The 23,509-nt window shown below is 55.6% G+C and overlaps 11 protein-coding genes across 11 annotated transcripts; 5 read left to right on the forward strand and 6 right to left on the reverse strand.

Moving 5' to 3' along the window:
- Positions 1 to 1,322: 1,322 nt before the first annotated feature.
- CTAM01_02751 (uncharacterized protein) lies at positions 1,323 to 3,090 on the forward strand (the record flags this gene model as incomplete). Its single annotated transcript, XM_060518789.1, has 2 exons — positions 1,323 to 1,346; positions 1,420 to 3,090. The coding sequence occupies 2 exons, from the start codon at positions 1,323 to 1,325 to the stop codon at positions 3,088 to 3,090; spliced, it is 1,695 nt and encodes a 564-aa protein (XP_060386592.1).
- Positions 3,091 to 3,242: 152 nt separating this feature from the next.
- On the reverse strand, positions 3,243 to 5,006 carry CTAM01_02752 (JmjC domain-containing protein; the record flags this gene model as incomplete). Its single annotated transcript, XM_060518790.1, has 1 exon — positions 3,243 to 5,006. The coding sequence occupies one exon, from the start codon at positions 5,004 to 5,006 to the stop codon at positions 3,243 to 3,245; it is 1,764 nt and encodes a 587-aa protein (XP_060386593.1).
- Positions 5,007 to 5,476: 470 nt separating this feature from the next.
- Positions 5,477 to 7,644, reverse strand: CTAM01_02753 (mitochondrial division protein 1; the record flags this gene model as incomplete). The annotated part of the gene is made up of 4 exons (XM_060518791.1): positions 5,477 to 5,752; positions 5,804 to 6,819; positions 6,878 to 7,487; positions 7,570 to 7,644. The coding sequence occupies 4 exons, from the start codon at positions 7,642 to 7,644 to the stop codon at positions 5,477 to 5,479; spliced, it is 1,977 nt and encodes a 658-aa protein (XP_060386594.1).
- Positions 7,645 to 8,299: 655 nt separating this feature from the next.
- Positions 8,300 to 9,273, forward strand: CTAM01_02754 (chorismate mutase; the record flags this gene model as incomplete). The annotated part of the gene is made up of 2 exons (XM_060518792.1): positions 8,300 to 8,478; positions 8,544 to 9,273. 2 exons carry the CDS (start codon positions 8,300 to 8,302, stop codon positions 9,271 to 9,273), a joined length of 909 nt encoding a protein of 302 aa, XP_060386595.1.
- Positions 9,274 to 9,337: 64 nt separating this feature from the next.
- Positions 9,338 to 10,253, reverse strand: CTAM01_02755 (uncharacterized protein; the record flags this gene model as incomplete). Its single annotated transcript, XM_060518793.1, has 2 exons — positions 9,338 to 10,114; positions 10,176 to 10,253. The coding sequence occupies 2 exons, from the start codon at positions 10,251 to 10,253 to the stop codon at positions 9,338 to 9,340; spliced, it is 855 nt and encodes a 284-aa protein (XP_060386596.1).
- A 776-nt stretch (positions 10,254 to 11,029) lies between these two features.
- CTAM01_02756 (uncharacterized protein) lies at positions 11,030 to 13,058 on the forward strand (the record flags this gene model as incomplete). The annotated part of the gene is made up of 5 exons (XM_060518794.1): positions 11,030 to 11,081; positions 11,136 to 11,188; positions 11,326 to 11,467; positions 12,014 to 12,411; positions 12,684 to 13,058. 5 exons carry the CDS (start codon positions 11,030 to 11,032, stop codon positions 13,056 to 13,058), a joined length of 1,020 nt encoding a protein of 339 aa, XP_060386597.1.
- A 247-nt stretch (positions 13,059 to 13,305) lies between these two features.
- CTAM01_02757 (uncharacterized protein) lies at positions 13,306 to 15,023 on the reverse strand (the record flags this gene model as incomplete). Its single annotated transcript, XM_060518795.1, has 4 exons — positions 13,306 to 14,453; positions 14,529 to 14,736; positions 14,802 to 14,841; positions 14,899 to 15,023. 4 exons carry the CDS (start codon positions 15,021 to 15,023, stop codon positions 13,306 to 13,308), a joined length of 1,521 nt encoding a protein of 506 aa, XP_060386598.1.
- A 959-nt stretch (positions 15,024 to 15,982) lies between these two features.
- Positions 15,983 to 16,198, reverse strand: CTAM01_02758 (uncharacterized protein; the record flags this gene model as incomplete). The annotated part of the gene is made up of 1 exon (XM_060518796.1): positions 15,983 to 16,198. One exon carries the CDS (start codon positions 16,196 to 16,198, stop codon positions 15,983 to 15,985), a length of 216 nt encoding a protein of 71 aa, XP_060386599.1.
- A 1,667-nt stretch (positions 16,199 to 17,865) lies between these two features.
- Positions 17,866 to 18,216, forward strand: CTAM01_02759 (uncharacterized protein; the record flags this gene model as incomplete). Its single annotated transcript, XM_060518797.1, has 1 exon — positions 17,866 to 18,216. The coding sequence occupies one exon, from the start codon at positions 17,866 to 17,868 to the stop codon at positions 18,214 to 18,216; it is 351 nt and encodes a 116-aa protein (XP_060386600.1).
- Positions 18,217 to 18,445: 229 nt separating this feature from the next.
- Positions 18,446 to 20,308, reverse strand: CTAM01_02760 (uncharacterized protein; the record flags this gene model as incomplete). The annotated part of the gene is made up of 1 exon (XM_060518798.1): positions 18,446 to 20,308. One exon carries the CDS (start codon positions 20,306 to 20,308, stop codon positions 18,446 to 18,448), a length of 1,863 nt encoding a protein of 620 aa, XP_060386601.1.
- A 1,284-nt stretch (positions 20,309 to 21,592) lies between these two features.
- Positions 21,593 to 22,892, forward strand: CTAM01_02761 (signalosome subunit; the record flags this gene model as incomplete). The annotated part of the gene is made up of 2 exons (XM_060518799.1): positions 21,593 to 21,869; positions 21,925 to 22,892. The coding sequence occupies 2 exons, from the start codon at positions 21,593 to 21,595 to the stop codon at positions 22,890 to 22,892; spliced, it is 1,245 nt and encodes a 414-aa protein (XP_060386602.1).
- Positions 22,893 to 23,509: the final 617 nt, after the last annotated feature.

Consider the following 23,509-nt stretch of genomic DNA (forward strand, 5'->3'; position numbering starts at 1 on the left):
GGTTTCGATGACTGACCCGATTCGGGACGGTTGTGGCCGTTGGGTTGCCCTTTTGGATCAGGTGCTGGCTCCGGGGGGGGAACCATAGCTACGTCAGGGGCCTCCACAAGTGCGAATCGTGTCTCGCGGGTTACGGTCTGCGGCTTGCATTGGTGCTTCGCCCTTCTTTTTCCTTCATCGTGATAGGCTCGTCTCTGGAGCGACGAGACACCGCGCAACTGGATATTGGACAATGCCGTCCCTTCTCGCGATTGTTAGGGCGGGGAACAGGTGGCAGCCACAGCGCAGCCAAGTTCCAACACTCGCAGACACGATGCCCAAGGTTCTGGGTTCCTTTGACATGCATTGTGCGTCATTCAGAATCTTTCAAAGTGTTGGCCTGTCTCAGTTCCGGCACTTACTGTCATCGTCACCGTCTGGATGGAATAGTCACTTCCTACCGACTTACCTTCCAGACATTGCGCCGCTGTTACTCGACTTTTTATCAACATGTCAAATTTGGCAATGCAAGTGACGACTGTTGGCTTGAATACTTTGACAATCCAACGTTTACTGCAGAAACAGTATCATGATCTGCTCGACTGTTTCGGTGCTTTGTATAGCGTGCCCTGCAGTGGTGCAGCGGTACCAACTTCCCTTCTCAAAAGCCGTCTGAAGTCTCTTTTGAATTTTCTAGCAACATCATCGAGATGCCATTAGTCGGAGTAAGTAAGGCTAGCTTCAAACAAGTCGCTTGAGGCAATTACTAGCACTTGGTGACGTGGGATCGGTCTCTTCGCTTCCTTTGGACCTTGACGATTTTGGCAAGGTGCGTGGGTGGCCGCCAGCGGGAAGACGACGCTTTGACGAACGGAAAGCTTACGTACTCCAACCGCCCAATCTGAGCCCCTCTAGCCCCCTTCTAACTGGAAGCGAACCAAGCGTCGTCCCGCGTGCTACTGCGCCTATTGTCCACTGCCCACCACCTGACTGCAACCGGAGAAGAGAACAAGCGGGGGCCATCTTCTAGCGACTCTGGGGAAACCTCCGCGACCGCAACACCCCGACCCAACCACCGGTCACCGAACCTCAAAGGCCGGTTCGTTAGACCTCCTCCGTACCTCCATCGGCGCATATCCGTACATCCCTCCACCTCCTCCCCACTACCACCGTCTGTATCGGTCTGAGGCGGTCGCGTGATCCAAGAGCAAACGTGCGGACAGCCGACTTGGAGCAGGAACCAACCCCCAAACGACCTCCGAGACCGAACCGGCACCAGCACCCCGTCCCTTGACACATCACCGGAAGCCCACCTAGGCAGCCCTACAGTTCTTTTTTTCGCGATGGACGAGTCTTCGCTTGTCAAGGTAACCTCAGCCCTAAAAGGCACCTGTGAAACATTGTCTCTAGCAACCACTGGTCTAACAGCAAATCACCCAGGCGCATGACCATGCCAAAGCAGCCTCCAACGCCCAGCATCAATCCGAGACGACGGTAGCAATCAACGAACACGCCCTCGCCGCCGGCGAGTTCGCCAACGCTGCCCGCTCCACCTCGAGCATCGAGGCCCTCCGCACCCTAAAGCTCCTCGAAGAGCACCACCAGCGCCTCGCCGAACTCCTCAAGATACCCTTTGACCGTCGCGCCGCCGCCAGCCAGAACCCCTCCTCCGAGACCATCGACGAGAAGCAGGAATCGCAAGCCTCCGATGCCACGAGCGATGTCTCCTCACCCGATGATGGCCGTACCAAGTCCAGATCAGGTCAACAGCAGCAGTCCGCTGGCGGAAGCCCCGTCGCCACGGTGAAGGGTGTTCCGTCTCTGGCGCAGCAGCGCCGGTACCCGAGCCGCGAGATGACCTCCTCCATCGCGAGCAACCTCGCCTCGGCGCGAGGCATCCGTGGGAGCAGGAACCGGGGCCAGCCCATCCCGCCGAGCGTCACAAACGACCAGGCGCCGGGCAACATGGAAGTCCAAGCCCGGCGGGACGGCTCGAGGACAAAGATGCAAAACGTCCTCGATCAGTCCGGCAAACCGGGATGGATCCCGCCAACGGCCGACTCCCCGCGAAGGGAGACAGAGCCCAAAAAGACGGAAGAAGTCGCCTCGCCCGCCAGCGACGACGGATACTCCCGCTTCTACAGCACCTTTGGCAACATCATCAATCGCCTCTCCGCGCCCCTGGCCTTCGCAGGCCTACCCCTCATCACCGAGGAATCCTCGTCAATCACCTCGTCGTCATCCATCCCCGAACCCCACGCCGAGACACCTCCCGAACCTGCCCCGGCAAAGCGCAGCAACAGACTCAAACCCTCCCCAGCGGCCCCCGCCGAACCAGACCTCTCCAAGATCTACTCCCGCGCCACCCTCCGCGCAATCTCGGCGAACAACCCCAACGACTCCTTCTACGTCGTCCCAACGAGCGGACACACAATGTCCTACGCCAACATCCTCAACTTTGCAGACAAGGAGAAGCGCCGCCTCGAGGCCTCGCTCCACAGCGGCGTCGGCGGTGGCGGAGGGGGCGCAGGTGACAGCCTCATCGAGGACGACGAGGACGACTTCGTCGACGCCCGCGAGTCTCCGTCCATGATGATGGCGGCACCAACCTCCCCCGGCGTGTCCCGACGTCGGGGAGCCGCCAGCAAGCCCAAAACAGAACAGAACCTCAAAAACACCGTCGAGGAGCTCTACCTCGAAAACAGGGGGCTCAAGGACATGCTCGACAAGCTGAGCAAACGGCTTCACGCGTTCGAGGCCACGGCGCAGAATTCGAGCCTGGCGCTGGCGGAGAGTATTCGTCTAAGACGGCCCGGGTCGCCTGCGACGGTCGGGGCGTCTCCTTTTACTACCGGTGGTGGTGGTGGTGGTGGCATGTCGAGCACCGACGCCGTGTTAAAGGCGCGGAACAAGGAGCTCGAGGAGCAGATGTCCATGGCGATGCAGCGCATGGAGGCGCTGGAGAAGGAGAATCGCACGATGGCGCGGACGCTGGAGAAGTATCGCGAAAAGTGGGAGAAGTTGAAGGCTGGTGCTAAGGCGAGGCGTCAGGCGCAGGGGGGCACGGGGGAGAGCGCCGAGGCGGATGAGTCTGCTGCTGCTGCGACCTGATACCGTAGTTGATGAACAATATTTTACGTAGATGATATGACGGAATGAAAAACAGATCTGAGGCTTGTTACACCTCTTATACGAGAGGGGGTATCTCTTCCCAAGCTACCAAAAACTCTCTTTACTTGCCACGCTCCTTTGAAGTTGTGATATCACTCGTCTCCCCTCCCCTGCGGACCAACATAATGATCCCCATTCCACCAAAAGCTCACGCTGAAGCTCACACTCAGACTGCGGACGTAATGCCACCACCCGATGGGAATATACAACACTTCTCCCGGGCCGAGCACACAGTCCCAGTACCGCAGCCCCCGAAACTCCTCGAGCTCCATCGGATCCCGGCCCTCCGTGTCCGGGTCCCAGCCCTCCACGGCGCCGACGTCAAAGGCGCTGGTGTTGCTCATGTCCACCTTCTTCATCCCCTGACCTCTCTTTCCATCTCCATCTTCACCCCCTTCTTCTCCTTCGTTTCCATCGTCGGCGTCAAAATCGTCATCACCATCAAACCCCCTCGGACACAACGCCTCCGAATCCCGCGGCGCGTATAAACGCACGTACTTCTCCCCGACAACCTGGCACAGCAGGTTATGATACCCGTCCGTATGCAACGGGGTAATCGTCCCCGCGGGGCCAAACCACGCATTCACCAACGGCACGTCGAGCTCCGGCTTGTCGGCGGCCTTGTTGAACGGGTGCGCCGGCGGCGAGGTGAAGCAGTGGTCCGGCGTGAGGATGTCGTTGAGCAGGCGCGGGAGCTGCGCGAAGAGTTCGTGTTGGGCGAGGTACGTCGTGCCCTTTTCCGTTCCCTTTTCCGACCCCGTTATTGTTGTTGTCCTCGTCGTGATTGGTGTCGCTGTCGATGCTGCAGTCGACGGAGACCCAGACGCAACCACGCGCGCCAACAGTTCCCGGAACGGGATCAACTCCTGCGTCCACCCCTCATCAACATAACTCCGCCCGACCTCCACCGGCACAAGCCTCCGCCCACCATGCGTCTTCGACATCAAGTACCCAGGCGACGACCACGGTCTCGTAGAGAGCGCAGGCCACTCCGTCATCAGCGACGTCAGAACCAGCGGCTCCGGCCCCATGTCCACGTCTTCGCCCACACTTGCCTCCTTGTCTAGACGAGACCGACCGTCCAGGTACGCTTGAAACGCCGACATCGACATGCGATCAACGGCACGAATAGGCCGGGCCACGGGCGGCGTAAACGTCCGCGAAGAAGGAAACCTCGCCGGGAGAGGCGAACGCGGTGAAGACGATGGCGCCGCGTCGTCGAGGTACCCGAGCAATCTCGAAATCGTCCTCCTCCCGCGCGTCAAGCCCGCCCCGCCGGCGAGGATGAGCGCCTTGTCTAGCACGGCCACGAGATCATCCAGCACTTTTCCTTCATCGTCTCCCTCTTCCTCACTCTCTTCCTCTTCATCTTTCTTCTCCGTCTTCCCGCCCCGCGCCGCCCTCTTGGCAACATACAAAAACGCCACCGCCGAAAACTTGAGCAGACTGAGCTCCGTATACAACAACCTCCAACAAAACGGCAGGTCCGCGTAGACATAGTCGTAAAACCGGCGGTAGGTCCGCTCAATCTCTCCGTCGAGACGCTCGATCACCGACTCCGATCCTCCTAACAATGGTGACGGCGGCGGTGGTGGTGGTGCTGCTGCTGTATAGTCGCTCAAATCCACGCTATAGCCCGCTGCCGCGCACAGCCCCAGAACCTCAAAAGCCAACCCCTCTACAACCCTCAAAATCTCCGGACCAACGGGTCCCAGACTGTGTCCTTCGGTAATGCTCTCAAACGGTCGCGGAAGCCGGGGTAAATCGGCGGTGAGGTGGCCGACGACGTCCGCGTAGATTGAAGCCACTGCACCGCTGCACTCTTTGATGAGGGCGGGGTTATCAAAGACGGACATTTCGAAGCTCCCTCTTCCCCCAGAGCCCTTCTTCTATGCCCTCATACACACGCCCCCTTTTACTCTCTTGGAACTTCTTGGTGATGGTATAAAAGGCTCTCATGGAAGCCGGATGCTGGATTAAGTCTGGTGGGTTTTGGCGTGGGTAATTGATGCAAAGGTACGAGAAAAAAAAAAGTTGGAGATGTTTGGTTGAGCGGGTCTCCCTCCGTCTGATATGGCAATTACGTCCTGCATTTTAGCTCGGGAGCATGTCGGATGAACACCCCTACATACGTAGCTACATAGCTTCAACGGCTGCGTTCTCAGAGTCGAAAAAAGGGGGTTTTAGACTTTAGCATTGCTATGTCTAAATGTCAATATACCCGGGTCACCTCATCACATCTCCTCAGCGTTGCATTGCTTTCCCATCCTCTGCCTGTGTCATAATCGCGTTGTATTCGCTCTGTTGAAAGGGGGTTCTGTATACTCTAACATGTCCATACTCCTACAATACCGTCCTGTCGTCCCTCCACCAGGTAGCCGTCCTTGACACGTACACGCTCCACGACGGCAGGCGTCTTGCCCTCCTCGGCATCAGAGATGCCCGCACCGCAGTCCCATTGGCGGCCTTCCACCTTATCGTACACCTTTACAACGTCCTCGCCTGCTGCGCTGACGATTCTCCGCTCATCAAACATCATGCTTGTGATAGCGTTGTCGTACGCGTAGGCGTCGTAGATAGATCCTGTACGGAGATCCCAGATCTGTTGATGATTAGCAATGCCCTAGGTTGAATGAAGCAGGACCAAACTCACTCTGATGCTCCTGTCCATGCTGCCAGTCACAAGGTGAACGTCATCGAATTGCAAGCACGTCACCGGTCCTGTGTGTCCCACTAAGCTTCGGTGAACCTGTCCGCTTCGCAAATCCCACAACCGAACCATGCCGTCGGCAGTACCGCAGGCAAGAGCAGTCTCGAAGACTTGGAGGGCACCGATGAAATCGGCTTGCTGCGCGGGTGCCCGGTTCGTCTGCCTCCAGGAGCTTTCACTGCCGAGAGACGCGGATGCCTGCGCTGCAGCCCACATAACGTCCAGAGTCTGAACGCATCGGCCCTTCTCGAGATCCCACTGTCGCAATGTCTTGTCTGCCGAGCCGGACACGAGCGTATCGTTTCTGAAGTGGAGTGCCGTGATTTCGTCAACGTGGGATTGCAGGGTGTAGAGGTGACAATCTCTCATGCTTCCTTCAGGAGGCTCAACCGGTCCATCGTCGGGGTTCTCAAATGCGATGCCATCTTCATCTTCGTCCCTTCCGTACTGGCTTCCGTGGGGGTCGTAGTGTGCCTTGCTCAAGTCCCAAAGTCGAATCGTTGCGTCCATGCCACCGGTCGCGAGGAAGTTGTCGTCAACCTGCAGTGTGCGAACTGAGGCCGTATGCCCATCCAGCAAACCGATGCATCGTCCAGCATTAAGATCCCAGACCCTGATCGAGTCATCCATGGCCGAAGTCACCATTGTTCCGAAGGGTGCGTCAAAGTCGAGAGCTGTAATCGTATCCTGGTGCGCGCGAATTTCCCTAATAGCCGTGCCTGCTTCAAAATGCTCGTGCAAGATTGGCATCGATTTCCGGCGGACCACTCTTTTCTTTGCCTTTGATGCAGGTGTGCCAGCTGTTGTTGGGAGCTTCTCGTACACCGACTGTGACATGAAACCAGAGTCATCCTCACCAGCCAGGTCTTCCTCGGTCTTCGTAGGTGTGTTTATCGCAATCGACTCGGCTTCGTCGACGAGCTCCTGAGCGTCTTCTAACCGTGTCTCGACATCCATGACTGGAGCTAGTCAGCACCGAGCAAGTCACCTAAGAGCTCAGATGGTTGTGCAACTCACGGTCATGTTCCAGCAATGTTTCCTCCTGCTCCAAGTTGGCCAGTCTGTCCAGGATGATCCGGCGCATACCGTGCAGATTGGCAATTTTGTTGTCGATGTCACGGATCTCACTACTTGCCATGTTTTTCCGAACACCCAGCATCTCGAGCTCGTGCATCATCGAGGCCTTGTCTTTTTTCAGATTGTGCAGCGCTTGCGGTGTGCCGGCAGTGTTTTCCGTATCCTCCAAAAGCTTCCTGCCCCTCGATACCCGCCGTCGGTGCTTCCTACCTTCTTCGGTCAGGTCCGGGAAGCTCGCTTTGAAACCCTGGAAGAGGGAGTAGGAATTGTCACTCTCGGGAATGTTCGCTAGCAGTTCGTCGGGTAAATATGTCAGGGCGCGATGCTGGATCTCCGTCGTGGACAGCTTGGACCGAACCATGTCTGTCGGCGTCGTTTTTGCCATGGAAAACATGCTTCGTTGGATAGTTGGCCGCCGGAGCTGCTTGTGAACCTCGGCCAGGGCGCCATGGTAGTGGTGATGATTACTGTTCCCTTGCTCGGACAGAGGACCCATCAAATGGCTTGCTGTTGTCGTGACCTTGCGCCCGAATGCTTCTATACCGCGAGTCTAGGCACCGATACGACACTTTGGTCAATCATCCAAGTTACGACGGACAAAGTGGTCACGCGAGTGGCAAAGATCAACTTACAGACAAGACGGATTGGTCGTCTCCGGCGGCCGCATCGTCGTGGAAGCCATACTGGTCGTGATCCGAGGCGGCCATGCGTACGTGTGCTCTCCCGTCCGATGCGCGCGACAATGAGTGGCACAAAGGGGGAGGAGGCGAGGGAGGACGAACGGGGCGGAAAAAGAGAAAAGGTGGTGATTTCGCAGCTGGGCGTTGTGGGAACAGCTCGCTCCGGGTTTGTGCTTCTTGTCGACCGGGTCGAGTTTTGTCGTCTCGGTCGAGAATCAGATACGTATCCACACTCCAAGCAGTGATCCCGGCAAGAACCCGGTTGGGGACGCCTCCTGTTCTGGATGACGCGCTAAACACCCGAGAAGCTCCCTGCACGGGGCACACGGGCACACGGGACACCTGGGCACGCTAACGACGTACGAGGCTGCAAGATTTGGGGGGGCCACTTCAACTGTGAAGGATGGCAGGGGCCACTGATTGGTGCCCGCTTAAGCCACCCGATCTCTCGGGGGCAGCGACCTGCAGGTGCAGTGCACTGGGGGTCGGAGACGGGCAGCCTCGCGCTTGTGCTGCGTTGGGACGAGTTTTTTTTTTTTTTTCTGTTCTGGAGTGCCCGCCGGGGACTTGTCCCTTTTCGCTGGGAGCGTCATCGGCCTCGGTTGTCACCCGCCCGCACCCAGCCAAATCCTCACGACCGTCAAGCTTTTTCCCCTTTACGACCCGACAATAAGCAGTCCGAATGCGTTACCCGCCCCAACCCGTCGTCCAAACTCCTTCTGCGCACCAGCATCACTCCCAGGGACTGATCTACCAATATCCAACCGGCTTTCAATCAATTGACGACGAAATGGACTCTCTCATTGACCTATCGGACCCCTCCAAGGCGTTGGATTTGTCCCGCATTCGCTACCAGTTGATGTCGGTTCCCCCTCCAACCTCCAACGTTGGTTGTTGACTCACAACTAACAACAACGACCAAACAGTCGTCTCGAAGATACCATCACTTTTCACCTTATTGAACGGGCCCAGTTTGCTCGTAATAAAACGATTTATGTCCCCGGAGCGCTCAACATACCAAACAGCGAACTGAGCTTCATGGACTGGTACCTCTGCGAACAGGAGAAGCTGCAGTCCATCATCCGCCGCTACGACTCTCCCGACGAGTACCCCTTCTTCCCCTCAGCCGTCCAGAAGCAGATCCTCAAGCCCCTACACTACCCGCGCATCCTGCACCCCAACGACGTCAACGTCAACAACCAGATCAAGGACTTTTACGTGGACAAGTTCCTCCCCGCACTCTGCCCCGATTTCGGCCGCGAGGACCGCGGCGAGTCCCAGGAGAACTACGGCTCCTCGGCTACCTGCGATATTGCCTGCCTCCAGGCCCTCTCCCGTAGGATACACTTTGGCAAGTTTGTCGCCGAGTCCAAGTTCCAGTCCGATCCGGAAAAGTACACAAAGCTCATCAAGGCCGAGGACCGCGAGGGCATCGCCGAGGCCATCACTAACGCCGCCGTGGAGAAGAAGGTCCTCGAGCGCCTTAGGCTCAAGGTGTTGACCTACGGAACCGACCCTTCCATTGGAGCAGGCCCGGAGAACCAGGCCAAGATTGACGCCGATGCTGTGGTGGCCATGTACAAAGACTTTGTGATACCCCTGACCAAGGATGTTGAGGTCGAGTACCTCATGCAGAGATTAGAGCCTGTAGAATAGACTACGAAATGAAAGACAATTGCTTAAAATCATATTGCTTCTTTTTAGGGGGGATTCCCTCCTTCTATTGAGATGCGCTCAGGTATTGCTCCACCGCCTGCACTGCACCCTCCCACTTGCTAGCCTCAATCAAGATGAGGTGGCCGTGCGACTTGACACCCATCTCCTGGAACGCGCGCTTGCTGTCCGCCACCGCCTTCTCCTCATTCGTGAACTGGAAGGAGCCGTGGGCCACAGCGTGCTTCACAAACACCTCGTCCTCGGGGTGGAAGTGCCACAGCGCCGTGTCCGCCTTGGCCTTCTTCCCCTTCCTCTCCGTCTCGGTGAGCGTCGACTCGATCTCCTGGTACGTCTTGGACAGGATCAGGTAGTGCGTGAACTCGTAGGGCTCCTTGTCCTCGACCGCGGCCTCGATCTCGTCGACGAGCATGCGGTACATGGGCGGCGCGATCTCCGAGGGCATGTTGATGAGCCGCTCCGTCAGCACCAGGCCCACCTGCGCGCCGCTGTCGTTGAGCACCCGCGGGACGGCGGCGGCGAGGGCCGGGTTAGCCTGCGACTTTTCAATCATGTATTTGGCGAGATCCGCCATGGCGGGCTTTTGGCTGTGCTCTTGGACGTTGAGCGCCGTCATGAGCGCGTAGGCGTCGTTCTCCTTGCCGTCGACCTTGACTGTCGAGCCGATGGTGGGCTGGGACAGGATGAGGTCGGCGAGGCCTGAGATGTCAAAGAGCGTGGAGTCGACGTCGAGCAGCTGGCGCAGGAGCGTCTTGGTGCCCTGGAAGTCGACCTCGGGGTCGAAGTTGAACCACTCGAAATCGACGTTGACAACGTCAAAGTCCTTGTTTTCTCAATGAGTAGGATGGTCTCTGGTGTGGGAATGATAGTGATTCGTCTCTCACCTCATCGTCGGAGCTCTCATCGGCCATCTTGACATCCTCCGCAGGCTTGGCCTCGTCTCTCTCTCTCTTCTTTCCCATCTTGAGATATGGCGTTGTGAGGAAAGGGTGTATTGAGTAAGTGGCGGTTTTTTCCCTTTTCTTCCTTGCGAAGAGGCTCGACCTGTAGACTAATGTTTAAGAGCAAGACTTTTGGCAATTAGATTGTCACTGCACCCAGCTAACTTGGCCAACCCTCATCGGTGAAGACGAATTTTTTGGTGGGGGTGCCCCTCACTAGACTGATTTGGGACGGGCCGGCAGACGGCCCCCTTATCGATAAGAGCGCCGCAGCCGCCGCCCGGGCTCCCGGAGCGGGTCCCGCTCCATCGCACTGTCAAGTCTCGGAACCTTCGCTTGATCAAGATCCTAATGTGGTGACGCATTCCCAATTGAACGATTGAAATTATTTGACAAAATAATCAGAAGTGTAGAGGCTATCGGGTTGAAATCCGATGTCCTTTGTGTAAAGCAGAAGACTAACAGGAAGTGACCGGGTTGGCTCAGTCATGCCAATGAATGGCCTTTGCCCTTTTGCCCTCCGCTTTCCTTGCGCCGAATCTTCCGTTTAGTATAATTCTCTTACGAGCTGCCCCTCGACCACGATACCTCTTGGTTTTGTTTGCATCACCAAAGGTCGGTCTTATCCAGGGGGTACCGTCTGCTTCAGGGAGCGATGTGGATGTCCCATGACGTCCCACGGGTGCTCCAACGCCATATTCTTTCTTTGCTTCGCACTCCATCTGTTTACCTATTTCCTAGCCCCTCCTTCCACCGGTCTTCCCTTCACCGCTCTCGGACCGTATTCATAACTCCCGATGAAGGCCCGCAACACGTCTCGCTCTGGTGAAGTGGAGAATCTTCTCCTGGGTTAGTATGCCTAAGCATCCCGGGATGAGCCGATTGCTTACTGACGCCTTTTAGGCTTGGTTTATCTATTCACCATCGTCACATTGTCGGCCGTCTTCAACGTTGAGGTTCGCTGGAATGGGGCATACTCGCAAGAAGAGAAAGGGGCATAAGAAACGAACTTCACAGAAAGAGAAGGTAAGTTTAGTGCGAATTTCCTCAGTTGCAGAGCGTACAGTGGTAAAAGTGTCTAACGAGTATTTAGCCAGATAATGAGGTCTCGACCTCGTCATCAAGTGCTCGCCAGCACGAGGCGCAGGATGACGAGGCATCTGCATCCGATTCCGACTCGGACTACGCCAACAACCTGGACCTAATTCAGGTGAACCTCAAACGCTCTCCCGCCCGTATGGTTTACCTCGTCGACCACATTCCACACATGAATCCTCCGCCAGACGTCGTTGCCATCCAAGACCCTCCATCAGAGTTCGCTTGGAAATCATGTCCAGGCTATAACATTGAATATCTCCCAGCAAGAGAGCTTTTGGAAAAAGACAACCCGAAAACGATAGAAGACCCTGTTCCAGTCAAGCTTGTCGGTTTTTATGTTACCCGGTCGATCGATCCAAGCGACTGGAGGATCGATTGGCGGGAACATGATAACGGCCACTATAGCTCGGTAGCTTCCTCGTTTCTCAATACATGCTGCGGCGAGATAACGATTCATAACGTCTACAACAACAAGCAATCCATCTCCATGTCAAAATTATTGACAGATTCAGATCATCCTGTCACTGGCGAAAGTGCCGTATTGGTTGGGGATTTCAACCTCCACCATCCGGGATGGGGAGATGGGGTTGCGCAAGTTAAGAAAGGCGCTGAAATTCTTCACTAGGCAACAAGCATAGCAGGCATGCGATGCTTGTTGCCACCCGGCCTAAGGACTTACTCAGGGTCGGCTACCGACTCCGCTGATCTCTCAACCACGATTGATTTGGCCCTTGCCGGTCAGAGGTTTGAGTCTCGGGCTCATCCCACTCGAGCGCTGTCAGTACCTGGATTCGATTCAGACCACCGGCCGCTCCACACCAGGATCTCCTTTGCGCCCAATCGAGACAAGGAGCTACGCTTCAACTGGGACAGAGCAAATGAAAAGAAATACTGCAAAGAAGCCAAAAGCAACTGCTCACGATCGGCTGCCCCACTATCCGAACTGCAGCTAAGGTTGATGATTGCGCCAAAGCGCTTGTGCTGGCCATCTACGAAGCTGTTCGCCGGACCATTCCCTGCTACAGGAAGATCTCTCCGCGGTCGAAGTCCGAAGTGGTCCCGGAAGACGTCCAACGCGCTCGTGAGAACGAGAAGAATCAGCTTCGCATTCTGCATGAGCTTCGATTTCGATGCAAACAGCGAGACTAAGAGGAGAAATGTCGCATAGCTAAGCGTGGAACCCGTTACGCCACCAAGATGCACAAGCTGGCTTCGTTTCGAGAGAATATTGCTAGCCAGGCTTCTCAACTACGGGGTCTTCATCAATTGGCGAGGCAGATTCCGTTGTGGAGTCAACCGCAACGACAGGTTCATCTCAAGAGGCTTATAAGACCTGACGGGTCTGTCTGTCAGACCGATGACGAAATCTTGCACTGCTTCAAGGACGAGATTTGGCCCAAAACGAGCGGTGCCTCTGAACCGCCGGCTCCTGAGATACCCAAGCTTGACCCTAAGCGTCCCCAACTCATTACTCCTCAGTGTATGAGCGATGAAGAGTTGCATGAGGCATTCGCCTCAGTGGAAAGAGGCAAGGCTGCCGGACCAGACGATATCATCAGCAACGCTCTCAAGGTTGGGTGGGCTGAAATTTACAAATACTTCAAACATCTCGTCAACGCCAGCTTCATGATTTTTTACCACCCCCTTTTTTTCGCGACGCGACAACGAATGTCTTTCCCAAGCCTGACAAGGAGGACTATGCTCAACCAAAAGCGTATCGTTCCATAGCCTTGTCCTCTTGCATAGGCAAGCTGCTGGAAAGGCTGGTGGCGGCACGACTACAATTACTTGCGGTCCAGCACAATTTTCTCCCAAACAGGCAATTCGCATGCGTCGGAAGGAGCACCACCGAGGCCCTAGAGCACATCTTCAACTTCGTCTACAAAGCTTGGTCTTTGGAGAATAAGGGGAGGCGCAAGAGGCGAACGACAATGTGCAGCTCGGATATCTCAGGAGCTTACGGTCACGTTGACCGTCAAGCACTTTCTACCTTCTTCCCCTGGGACCCCTTCTTGGCTTCCTCCTCATCAACCCCTCCTACGCCAGGCTCCTCCAGAGCACCAGTGCTCTTCGTCACCGCCAACACAGTAGGCAAGGCAAACACCAGAGCTCCCATACTCAACCCCCAATTCATCGCAAGCTGTGCCATGGCGCTCGCCCGCTGGGCGTTGATCCGCCACGCCATGGCCCCGCCTGCCGCCTGGAACGCCTTGTACGCGCCGACCAGCACCGCCGCCCGCCCCGTCGAGTTGGACTGCGCGCCCACGAGCCAGTAGCAATACGACTGCCACAGCGAATCGTAGGCCCCATATAGCACATACAGCACCATGGGTCCGGCAGCTGACGTCCTCGCGCCGCTGCCCGGCGCGCCCTGCGCGTAGTCGACGTCCTGTGCGTGGCCCCGGGCCCGCCGCGCGTCCTGCCACCGCTGGAACCGGTACCCACCGCCCCAGATGGCCATGCCCGTGGCGAAGAGGACGGCCCAGCCGAGGCGGGCACGCCCGGGGCGATCGAGCGCGGGCAGGTCGAGGAGGAGGCCGATGAGGAGGCCGCCGACCATTTGGGCGAGCCAGTAGAGGGCGCCGTTGAGGGAGCGGGTGCGGAGGGTGAAGGTCATGCCGTTGACTTCGTTCTGCTGGTACGAGTAGAAGACGTTGGCGCAGAAGAAGAGGGGCAGCATGCAGGCGACGCGCCAGGTGCATAGCGTCGTGGTCGTCATGGTCACGAGGCCCTTGGCCCTGGCGGCGAAGCCGGAGGCGGAGGCGTGTGAGCGATTGCGAGTCTCCTCCGCCTCGGTCACGGCGCTGAGCTGCGCGAGACGGATGCGTTTCGGGGAGCAGATGAAGAGGCCCAGGGCCCAGCCGAAGAGCATGACGGCCATGAGGGCGATGTACGTCGCGTCGTTGACGGTGCCAGTGGTGGAGGAGAAGTTTAGGCCAAAGGCGGCGAGGCTGCCGACGCCGCCGCCGAGGTTGAAGATGATCCAGAAGACGGCGATGGCGCGGCCCTTTTGCGACTCGTGGACGTAGGTTGTCATTATGGCGCCCTGGACGATCCACATGAAGGAGGAGCCGATGCCGAGGATGGCTCCAGAGGCGATAACGAAGGTTCCGTTTGCGGTGTCTTTGGGGCAGTCACATTTTGTGAGTATTCGTCAAGGGGCAAAGACGGGAGAAGGGGGGGGGGGGGAGAACATACGGTTGAAGCTCAAGAGACTTCCACTATAGAGGGCGTAGGTCCAGCCTCCGATGAGGAAAGCGACCTTCGGGCCTACGAGGGACAGGATTGGGCCCACAAAGAAGAGGGACGCCACGGCCGTCGTCGAGAGGAGGGCAACGGTTGCGTTGGCCGCTACTGTTGAGTCGACTTGGCCGGAACCTCCTAGGCCGGTGAGGGCGTTATACATCTGTATAAGAGTTTCTGCGTCAGGATTTTGTGATCTCTCAGTCACACGAAGGAAGGGTTACTAACTCCAGGTAGACAGAAACAGATGAAGCTAATGAGGATGATTCTGTGGGCACACTTTAGCTGTTGCGACGAGGGTAGTCGGACTCTAGACGGATCCTACTGTGTCCACGGATTCGAGTACAGCCTCATGAGCTTGGAGTTCTTCCCACCCTCGAGATCATGCTGGACGCCGGTTCCGGTGTGTGACGTATCGTCAGGCAGCTCTCGAGGTTCATTGGTAGTCATTGTCGATATCCTGGCTCGTTGATCGATAGGGTGATTGTCTTTCTCCTCGTATGTTGTGAACCCGAGCTAATCATGTCTCTTTTATTGCAAGATGATTTGACCAATACCCTCTATGACTTATAACTACTGTAACATGTCCTTGACACCTGGTACTTCCAGAGGCAGCATCGAGATAGGGAGACAGGCACGAAAATATGGCAACGTTGAAGTTGAATATCTTGAGAAAGCTTGTCTTGCCCCGCCCTTCCTATCTTCGAAAGTTTTCCACTAGAGTACCATATTACTAACAAGCTTTCCTCGTCTTCTTGTTACCAAATAGGACATAGTAACAGCATGTTCTGACAGAGCGGGGAAATCGCACAAGAGAAGATAAGCTGAGGATCCTCAATCTTCTTCTCCACATTATCCAGTTTTTCTCCCTCGCTGGAAGAGGAGGAATTCAAGTGTATCCCACAGTCATGCTGAGGGGAGGGGAAGGAATCTGGCAATAGTGTGAGTGAGTGCCTGGTCTAAGGGCCTGAGGTCGGATTCGTGAAATGTGATTCGTTCGTCGGCCCCAAAGAGGAGATAAAAGGAACCTGTGTCTGCCCCAGCTTTCTTTATCCGGCACCACCCGCCGGCACGGTCCTCAATGACAAGGATCTTCCCTGAGGCTCCGCTCCGGCCCTCTTTCTTCTGACGTTGTTGTATCCGTGCACCCGTGGGATGCCCTGTTGCCGCACCGACGTCTCCGATGGAACGTGACATTTGGTCTCGGAGGTACGGACAGCACACGGCTCCGATCCAAGGCGGGATATTGCGGTAGTCGGATCTGGCGTTGCATCGAGATCTTTCATAGCCGGTGAGATGGCTCAGAAACTGAGATAACGTCTGGTAAAAGTCCTATAACTACCTAGTAATGGATAAAAAGTATGCCTTTCGATACCTCCTTCCATCGCAAATTACAGCATTCAACTTTATCAAAAGCTCGCACAAAATTCGAACGCTACTTGAACTATTGACGATACACCCCGTGAACACTCCACAGGAGAGGTTTCCTTTGATGTGCGACCACATTTGACGCGACCAGGAAAGAGTAGTTCACGTTCCATGCGGTCTGGCGTGGTAGCGTGAAACAACATACAACATGAGAGGGGGAGCGATATGGACCTTATTGAATCACCAAAGGCAACCATGCGCCACCTCAAGGCCCTGAGTGGGCTTCTTAGACCGGACGGGGTTTACTGGAACGTTACCTAAAGAAAGATTGATTGGAGATCTCATGCAGGCACGGACACGGTCTCCCCTCAACAAGCAGAAAATTCAGAGAAAGAAGTATCACTCTGATGATGTAGTAAACCAGGTTCATGACTCTTGCTTTCCCCATGGGGAACATCAACGTTAACTCCAACGTCACATTTGGAAACACCCACCCCACATTCTGTACATTGTCATTCAGAGCCGAGCTGCAAGTCAATGACACTGAGCTAATTGTACCCGAGCGTTCGTTGAGACTACCCACCCGTGTTCCCGTCTCACACCGGAGTCCGGAATCCTCGGGTCCGAGCACCCCCACCAAAGATCAGAGCGCCGCTCCGTGGGGTAAATCTTCATTTGACGTCAAGTCACGGTGCTCCGAAATAAGCGGCCGGGTGAGACTCTAGCCGAAAAACGGCGAGGAAGCCGGAGCCGTCTAGGTCGGCAGCCTGGGTGTAGGCTTGACCGGGGTCGCGCTTGTAGCATCTGGTAAGTTCGATGAACTCGGCAACCTTTTGATTTCGGATCCCTCTCACTGAGTAGATTTCAGTCCGCGGTAGAACACACCTACGCCTGCATAGTGTGCTGCAACCTCACCAGGCCCCGTATGCGAACTTCTAAGCATGCGAATCATCAGGTCAGTAACAAAATCATGTCTTCTTCCCCACACACCTTCCACCGTCAAAGCAAGAAATGGAAGGCTCCCCAAGACAGGGGGGGATTTGCATCGCGTCATGGGATATATCCTCAACGCATAGCTCCCCCAAGGACGAGTTCACTAGACGTTGTGAGCATCATTCCATGTGCATACATACAAACGGCGGAAATACGCTTCGCAAACATCCCTCACCCAAAAACACGCAAAAACCACAGGCGCCGGGCCGACGGCAATCTCCAGCCGGTATGGAGTACTCCTTACTGTGTTGCTTCTACCGCGTCACCGCTCATTGGTGGGCAAATATTGACTCTCATGGGGCTGTTTCGGCAAGCGATCTTATTCGCTGATAGGCACAAACAGCCTTGATCAATCTTGCCGCCGGTTGAGATATCTGGGAGCGGGAAAATAACTTGCGCTCTTTGCGGAAGCGAGATGTGTGCCGGGTTATCAAGGGACGATATCTGTCGTACCCATGAACAAGATTGAGTTTGTAGGTTTGGACGGCTAGAAATGCCGATGTGTTAATCACCACGTAACCGTTTTAGGCCTTGGGATGTTGGATCCCTTGGTTCGAAATGGGGGGGTTTGCCGCGCAGGGGGGAAGACTTCATCCCTGCGTCCCTACTACACATGGGGAGGTCGCCACGAGGTCCCTTGCCGGTTGCGAGCTTCAGGCTCCTGCCACTGCTCAGACAAAGAGGTAAAGCTTTCGCACAATGGATTCTGTTCAACATCCAAATTCGTGAGCTGGAACAAAGAACACGCACTGCGGATAGCTTCCAGAAACCAACTGAACAAGAACAATGAAGAACCATAACAGTGATACAAATAGCCCATGTCCTCCAGCTCAACCGGTAGCTTCAAATTCCAATCGATCAAGAATTCCTAAACATAAAGAAGCACGCCTCCAAAAAAAAGACCAAAATGTGTCAAGGTATCCAAACTACAATGTCCTGCGGCCACACAATTTTCACTCACTCAATCAACTGCGACAGCGTACACTGCCAGCAGCAGCAGCAACCCCAGCTCCAGCCCGTCTTCCTCAACGACAGCTGCTCCGCTTGCCACCGCCCCGCAAGCTACGCTCAGAACCGCGCGCGGCACGAGGCCGAGCACGCCGTGCTGATGGGTGAGTACATGCGGGCCGATGCTGCCGGTGACGAGGACGGCATGCGGCGGGCTCGGCGCGCCATGCTCGAGCACACGCGGCTGCTACGCCAGCGGAACTTTGTGGTGAGTTTGGTGAGAGAGAAGGCGGGTGGGGATGTCGAGTGGCCTAGTCTGCCTTCCTGTGAATGAAATGGTGAGGTTATTTGTGATGGTATGCATGGAATGATCTTGGAAGTGAGACGGGGTCAGGAATTAGAAAATAAAATTGGACTGAAATTGCAAATGAGGGTATAGATACAAAAGCCTCAAGATGCCTCCTACACTAAATGCCCTCTTAAGCCTCGGTATGAGCTACAAGAATCAAAGACTGCCCTCCCCATAAACTAGGCGACCTCTTGGTGAACATCCATCTCTTTCATCACCAAGGCGGGGAATACTTTGGCAACGCCCCAAGCCGCACATCGCTCGGGCCCATGAACTGCGCAACATCCCACGCCGAAGGCATATATGGCATGTGACTCAGGTTCTGGTTTGGTGAATCCTGCCTCATCTGCTGCTGGCCAGCGTTCCCCTTCTGCGCCTGCACTTCCTTCTTCGCTTGCGTAAACTCCTTGACCCTGGCCGTGCCTAGCTTGCCTGCCCTTCTCTTGTCTGTGGGACAACGGAGCAGCGGGACCTGGATGACGGCGGAAAATATGTCCCGTATCTTCTGTTCCGGTTGGTTATGTCGCTTCGCCACCTCTTGGAACGGGAACATGTTGAGGCATGTGTCTGCGATGTCGACAATGATGTGTTTGGTCGTCGGTTGCGTGTCGGGGACTCTGGTTGACTGAGGTTTCGAGATGGTTGCTGCTTCTGGTTTGGCTGCTTGGATAGGCGGCTGTTGCGTGACGTACGCCGGTGTTTGCGGGACTGGCGAAGGAGGTCCGAGATGGAACATGTGTCCCGCTGGCTGTTGGGGAGGAATCCCGGCACCGAGATGCGGCTGTTGCGGATGGACTGCAAAGTGACCAGCTGGTCCAGCCATCAAGGATTGTTGCAAGAGCGGGTTGTACATGGCCCCAGCCATCGCGTTATGGTACGGATTGAGTCTCAAGAGGTTTGTCCAAGGTTGCTGCAGAGACGACGGTGGAAGGGGAGCCTGACTGGGGGCAGATGCATTTGTGCCGTTTGGCAAGCCTGAGTTGACTGTCATGTTGGCAGCCTGCTGCCTCAACCTCGCCTCCACACACTGACGGCATGGCGCCTTTGCTCCCGACGCAGGGCGATCAGCGCAAGCCCCGGTCTGGATATCCGACGCGCCATGAGCGGTGTTGTGAACATCAGCATTCAGCGGGTTTGACGTATGTATGTTCTGATGAGTATGGGTATGGAAGGGGAAAGGGGGGTCGTTGATCTTGGAACTGTGAAGGTGTACCTGCTGATCCAAGAGATCGCGAAGGTCATTCTTCGACTCCGTCTCGGCATTGGAGTGGTTCAGCGTTGGCCCAGACTCAGCTGTCTGTTGCAAGATAATTGTGCCGTCTGCTTCTGATGCGGGCATAGAGTTAATCTTGCCCAGGTCAGTGATACCAGCTAGCATGGGAGCTGTGGAGATTGAGGGAGCCGTGGGTGTCTCCTTTGCAGTCTCAGCGTGGTTCTCGGTCTCTGCTTGCATCTGACTCGGCGTACCTTGTTCTCCTGGTAGTTGCGCTTGATACACATGAGGTGAAGTCATGGACGACAGCATACCTGGCGGGATCGGCGCGGGAACATCAGCCACCGTTTCGTTGGTTCCGCTCGTGCAAACAGGTGCAGATCCATCATTCTTGTCAATTCCGAGTATGGAAGGCGAAATATGTTCGGGAAGTGATTTGGGAGACACCGGTGGTGAGCACTGTGGTCCAGTAGACGGTGCAGTCCAGAATGATTCGGAATGACAGGCCCTCTCTGGAGTCGGCATGGAGCATCCTCTCATCGGGTCAACGTCCGGCAAACGGGCCGTGGGTGAGTGATCGACCATGCCCGTGCTTCCCCGTCGTTCCGGCTGAGAGATTGGCTTGGCGGGCTCGGATGGCTGGTTGTTGATGGGGGTGGGAGTCCCCGCCGCCGGTGAGTCTGTGGTGGAATGTGGCGTGACCAGCCGATAGCCATCGATCTTCCTCTTCTTGACAGGATTGGAAGATACGAATTGGACGTCGTCATCCTCTCGTTTCGCTGGTATCACAGGTTGTGGGTATGGTGCAAGCCCTGTTGGATAGACTGGGGGAAACATGCCCAGATAGTGGTGGGAGCTTTCCATATCGATGAGAGAGTGACAGTGATGGAGGGGAAAAGAGGGAGAGATGGGTGTGTCTCGCGGATGCGGGAGCGGGAGCGGATGCGACATCGATGAGATGAGGGAACGCCGCTAGCTGATAAGAAAATGGCCAAGCATCCATATTTGAACCCTGTGCCAACCAACAACGGGCTCTGCTGGGTACATGTTGGAGTTGACGGGGGCAGCTGAGCACATCCAGTAACAGTGAGCCATGAACAGCAAAGAAGGAAGCCAAGAGAAGAGTGTTGGCATGTTGCACAGTTTGCCTTTGAGTCGTTCCCTTTGGTACGGTGGGATTCCATCCCAGCCTGGTGTGCCTGGCAGAAAGAAGAGGAAAATCACAATGTTTTGCGTACCGTGACAAGCACCTTGATGCCACTTTTCTCGGGTCCAGGATGCAGATTGCCACTTGGCAGGGAAGGCGGCATGTGGTGCCCAAGTGAGTAAGGTACCATGACTTCAAGGAGGTGTGCAGAGCTGCCAGCGCTCTCATCAATGCTGCTCAAAAGTGAAAGACCTTGAGACTATTGGGTCGGTCTCTTGCTTGTCTATAAAGTTACAAGCTCGGACAATGAAAGCGACCGGGGTCGTTCTCATCTGAGGCACTTGCTTCATTGTCCAGTCATGGACTCATCTAGTGTCTTCATGACCTTATCAAGGCAGGGGTCAATGACGCTGATTGAAATGGGCAGCACATGACAAGACATCATCAAGCCTGGCCTCCATGATAGTGCAAGTTACTCCAAGCTGGAATGAATCTGAACAGGAAACCTCATCGTAATGAATAGTGCTCATTCTGTCTACACCAAGAATGTTGTTTTATGAAGAGTGGTACATTGGTCCAGAGGTACAGAGCACCTCACCTCGGTTCATGAAAATTACAGTGAGCAAAGTAGGCCCCACCATAGCTCCAAGCTACCCGCCTTGCTTTGATTGGTCACAGACGGGAACAGTCAGCATGTGGCTTGACTGTTTGCCTCAGCCTCTCGTCATGTTAAGCTCCCGTTCCGTCTGTGGACCATGCCTTCCCCACATCGCGGGGCAGCCTCAAGGCAGCTTCACCTCCACCACCGACACCTTCCCCGAGCGACGAACCACACATCTGCAACTGTACCTGCAGCAACAACAGCAAGCGCCACCGACTTAACCAAACACCAAGCAAAAGGTCTTTGATCCAGATCGTCCCTCTCTTGACCGCCTCGTATGGTCTCAACAATCGAGTAGAAAATCCGACATCCTGTGGCGACGGCCAGAGAAGCGTCAGCCATGGCTTCCTCCGACGTGAACCCTCTCATTTCGAACCAAAAGTCCTCGGAGCTCCAGGCAATCCTCCACCCTCTGGTCCTCCTCACCATATCCGACTACATCACCCGTCACACTCTGCGGTCGCAGCAGGGACCCATTGTCGGCGCCCTTCTCGGCCAGCAGAATGGTCGCGAGATTACTGTTGAACATGCGTTTGATTGTCACACGATACCGGCACCTGAGGTGGAAGGAGGTTACCTTCTGGACTCCGGGCGCTTCGGCGCAAGACTAGAGCAGAGTAAGCTCAGCTATTGTTTATTTTATACGCCTTCGTTGGACTAACACTCCCTAAGTGAAGACAGTTCACAAGGACCGAAGCCTAGACCTGGTCGGCTGGTACACTCTACTCGCAGTGACAGGCCCGACACCGACCATCCTCCCGATCCACCACCAGCTCCTCTCCGAATTCAACGAGTCGGCTCTCCTCCTTGGCTTCCACCCTGAGGAAGTCTTTACTCATTCCGTGGGCGGCAAGCTGCCCATGACCATCTATGAGTCCAACTATGAGGTAGACGACCCGAGGGCTGCCGAGGCTGAGGGCGAGGACAAGAAGATGGATGACGGAGAATCAAAGCTCAAGCTACGCTTCCGCGAGCTGCCATACACGGTAGAGACGGGCGAGGCTGAGATGATCAGCATGGACCATGTTGCGCGCGGTGCCGGCAACGCGACCGCCGTCGAAGCTCCCAAGGAGACTGCGAAGCCCAAGGTTCAGCTCGTTGAGTCGGGCGGCAAGCGTCGCGTCGTCGTTGCCGACAGCGCAGACGGCGACGATACAGAGGCCCAGCTGTCTCCAGAAGAGGAAGAGATGGTGGCCGCTCTCACGGCCAAGGCGAACGCTGTCAAGATGCTTCAGGGCCGCATCCGCCTCATCACAACCTACCTCGAGCGCCTGCCGGCCGAACCCCTTGCCGGGGCGGACCAAGCCGACGCCGCATCCGCCACCACAGGTGCACAAACTACACCATCTCACACCATCCTCCGCCAGATCCAAGCCCTCGTGAACCGGCTGGATCTCGTTGTTCCCTCTGACGCGGAGGGCTTCGAAAAGGAGGTACTCTGCGAGGAGAACGAGGTCGCCATCACGTCACGTCTCAACGACCTCATGCAGAGTATCAGTGGCATGCGCGACCTGGGCAAGAAGTTCAGCATCGCCGAGTCCGCACGTGTCAGGAACCGCGGCGGTGCGGCGGCGGCCGACTTCTCCAGCTACGGCCCTTCCGGCTTCAACCTCCCGGGCGCGGGAGACATTATGATGTAGAGGGGATAACGGTCGACGACTAGTCAAGGGAGCGAAGGGTCTTTTATGGCGGCGGTTGCGCGCATCATCAGCCTATCTGGGATTCATGGGGAGGCGTTTCGGGGATAATGTAGACATGACGACACTTGCAAGGGGCATGAAAACCCTCGAAAAAATACAAACTCTTTGGTCAAGATACACCAATGTCAGTGGGTTCCTTGAACCTTCAGTTCGAGCTCCATCAGTGAATTTTCGTAAGCTCAGATTTAATTCATGGGTAGTCCCGGATGTGGAAGGTACTGCCTTAGCTACTGGACCACCGGGGCCTCATACCTTAATGTTCAATCACAATCGCTGCCACCGGCGCCTTCCCACGTCCGCGCTCCCTTCCTTCATTGACGTACCTTCCTCATGTATCTCAAGAAGATAAATCCTCTCCTCCCTTTTGATTTTCTTGTTTGACTTTTTTTCATATGTCACAATATCATAGTTTATCATGCTACCCGTTTTTTATTTTCAGCCTGCAGCCTACCTATGCTCTTTTCTCTTTTTTTTTTGTGTCCCGGTAAACCCAACGATCCTTCTTACTCTCTAAGTAGGTATCAACTTCATCATCATCATGACCACCTAGTCAAACT

Source organism: Colletotrichum tamarilloi (assembly GCF_030869305.1).
Source record: "Colletotrichum tamarilloi strain Tom-12 chromosome Unknown Scaffold_6.1, whole genome shotgun sequence".
Taxonomy (NCBI): Eukaryota; Fungi; Ascomycota; class Sordariomycetes; order Glomerellales; family Glomerellaceae; genus Colletotrichum; species Colletotrichum tamarilloi.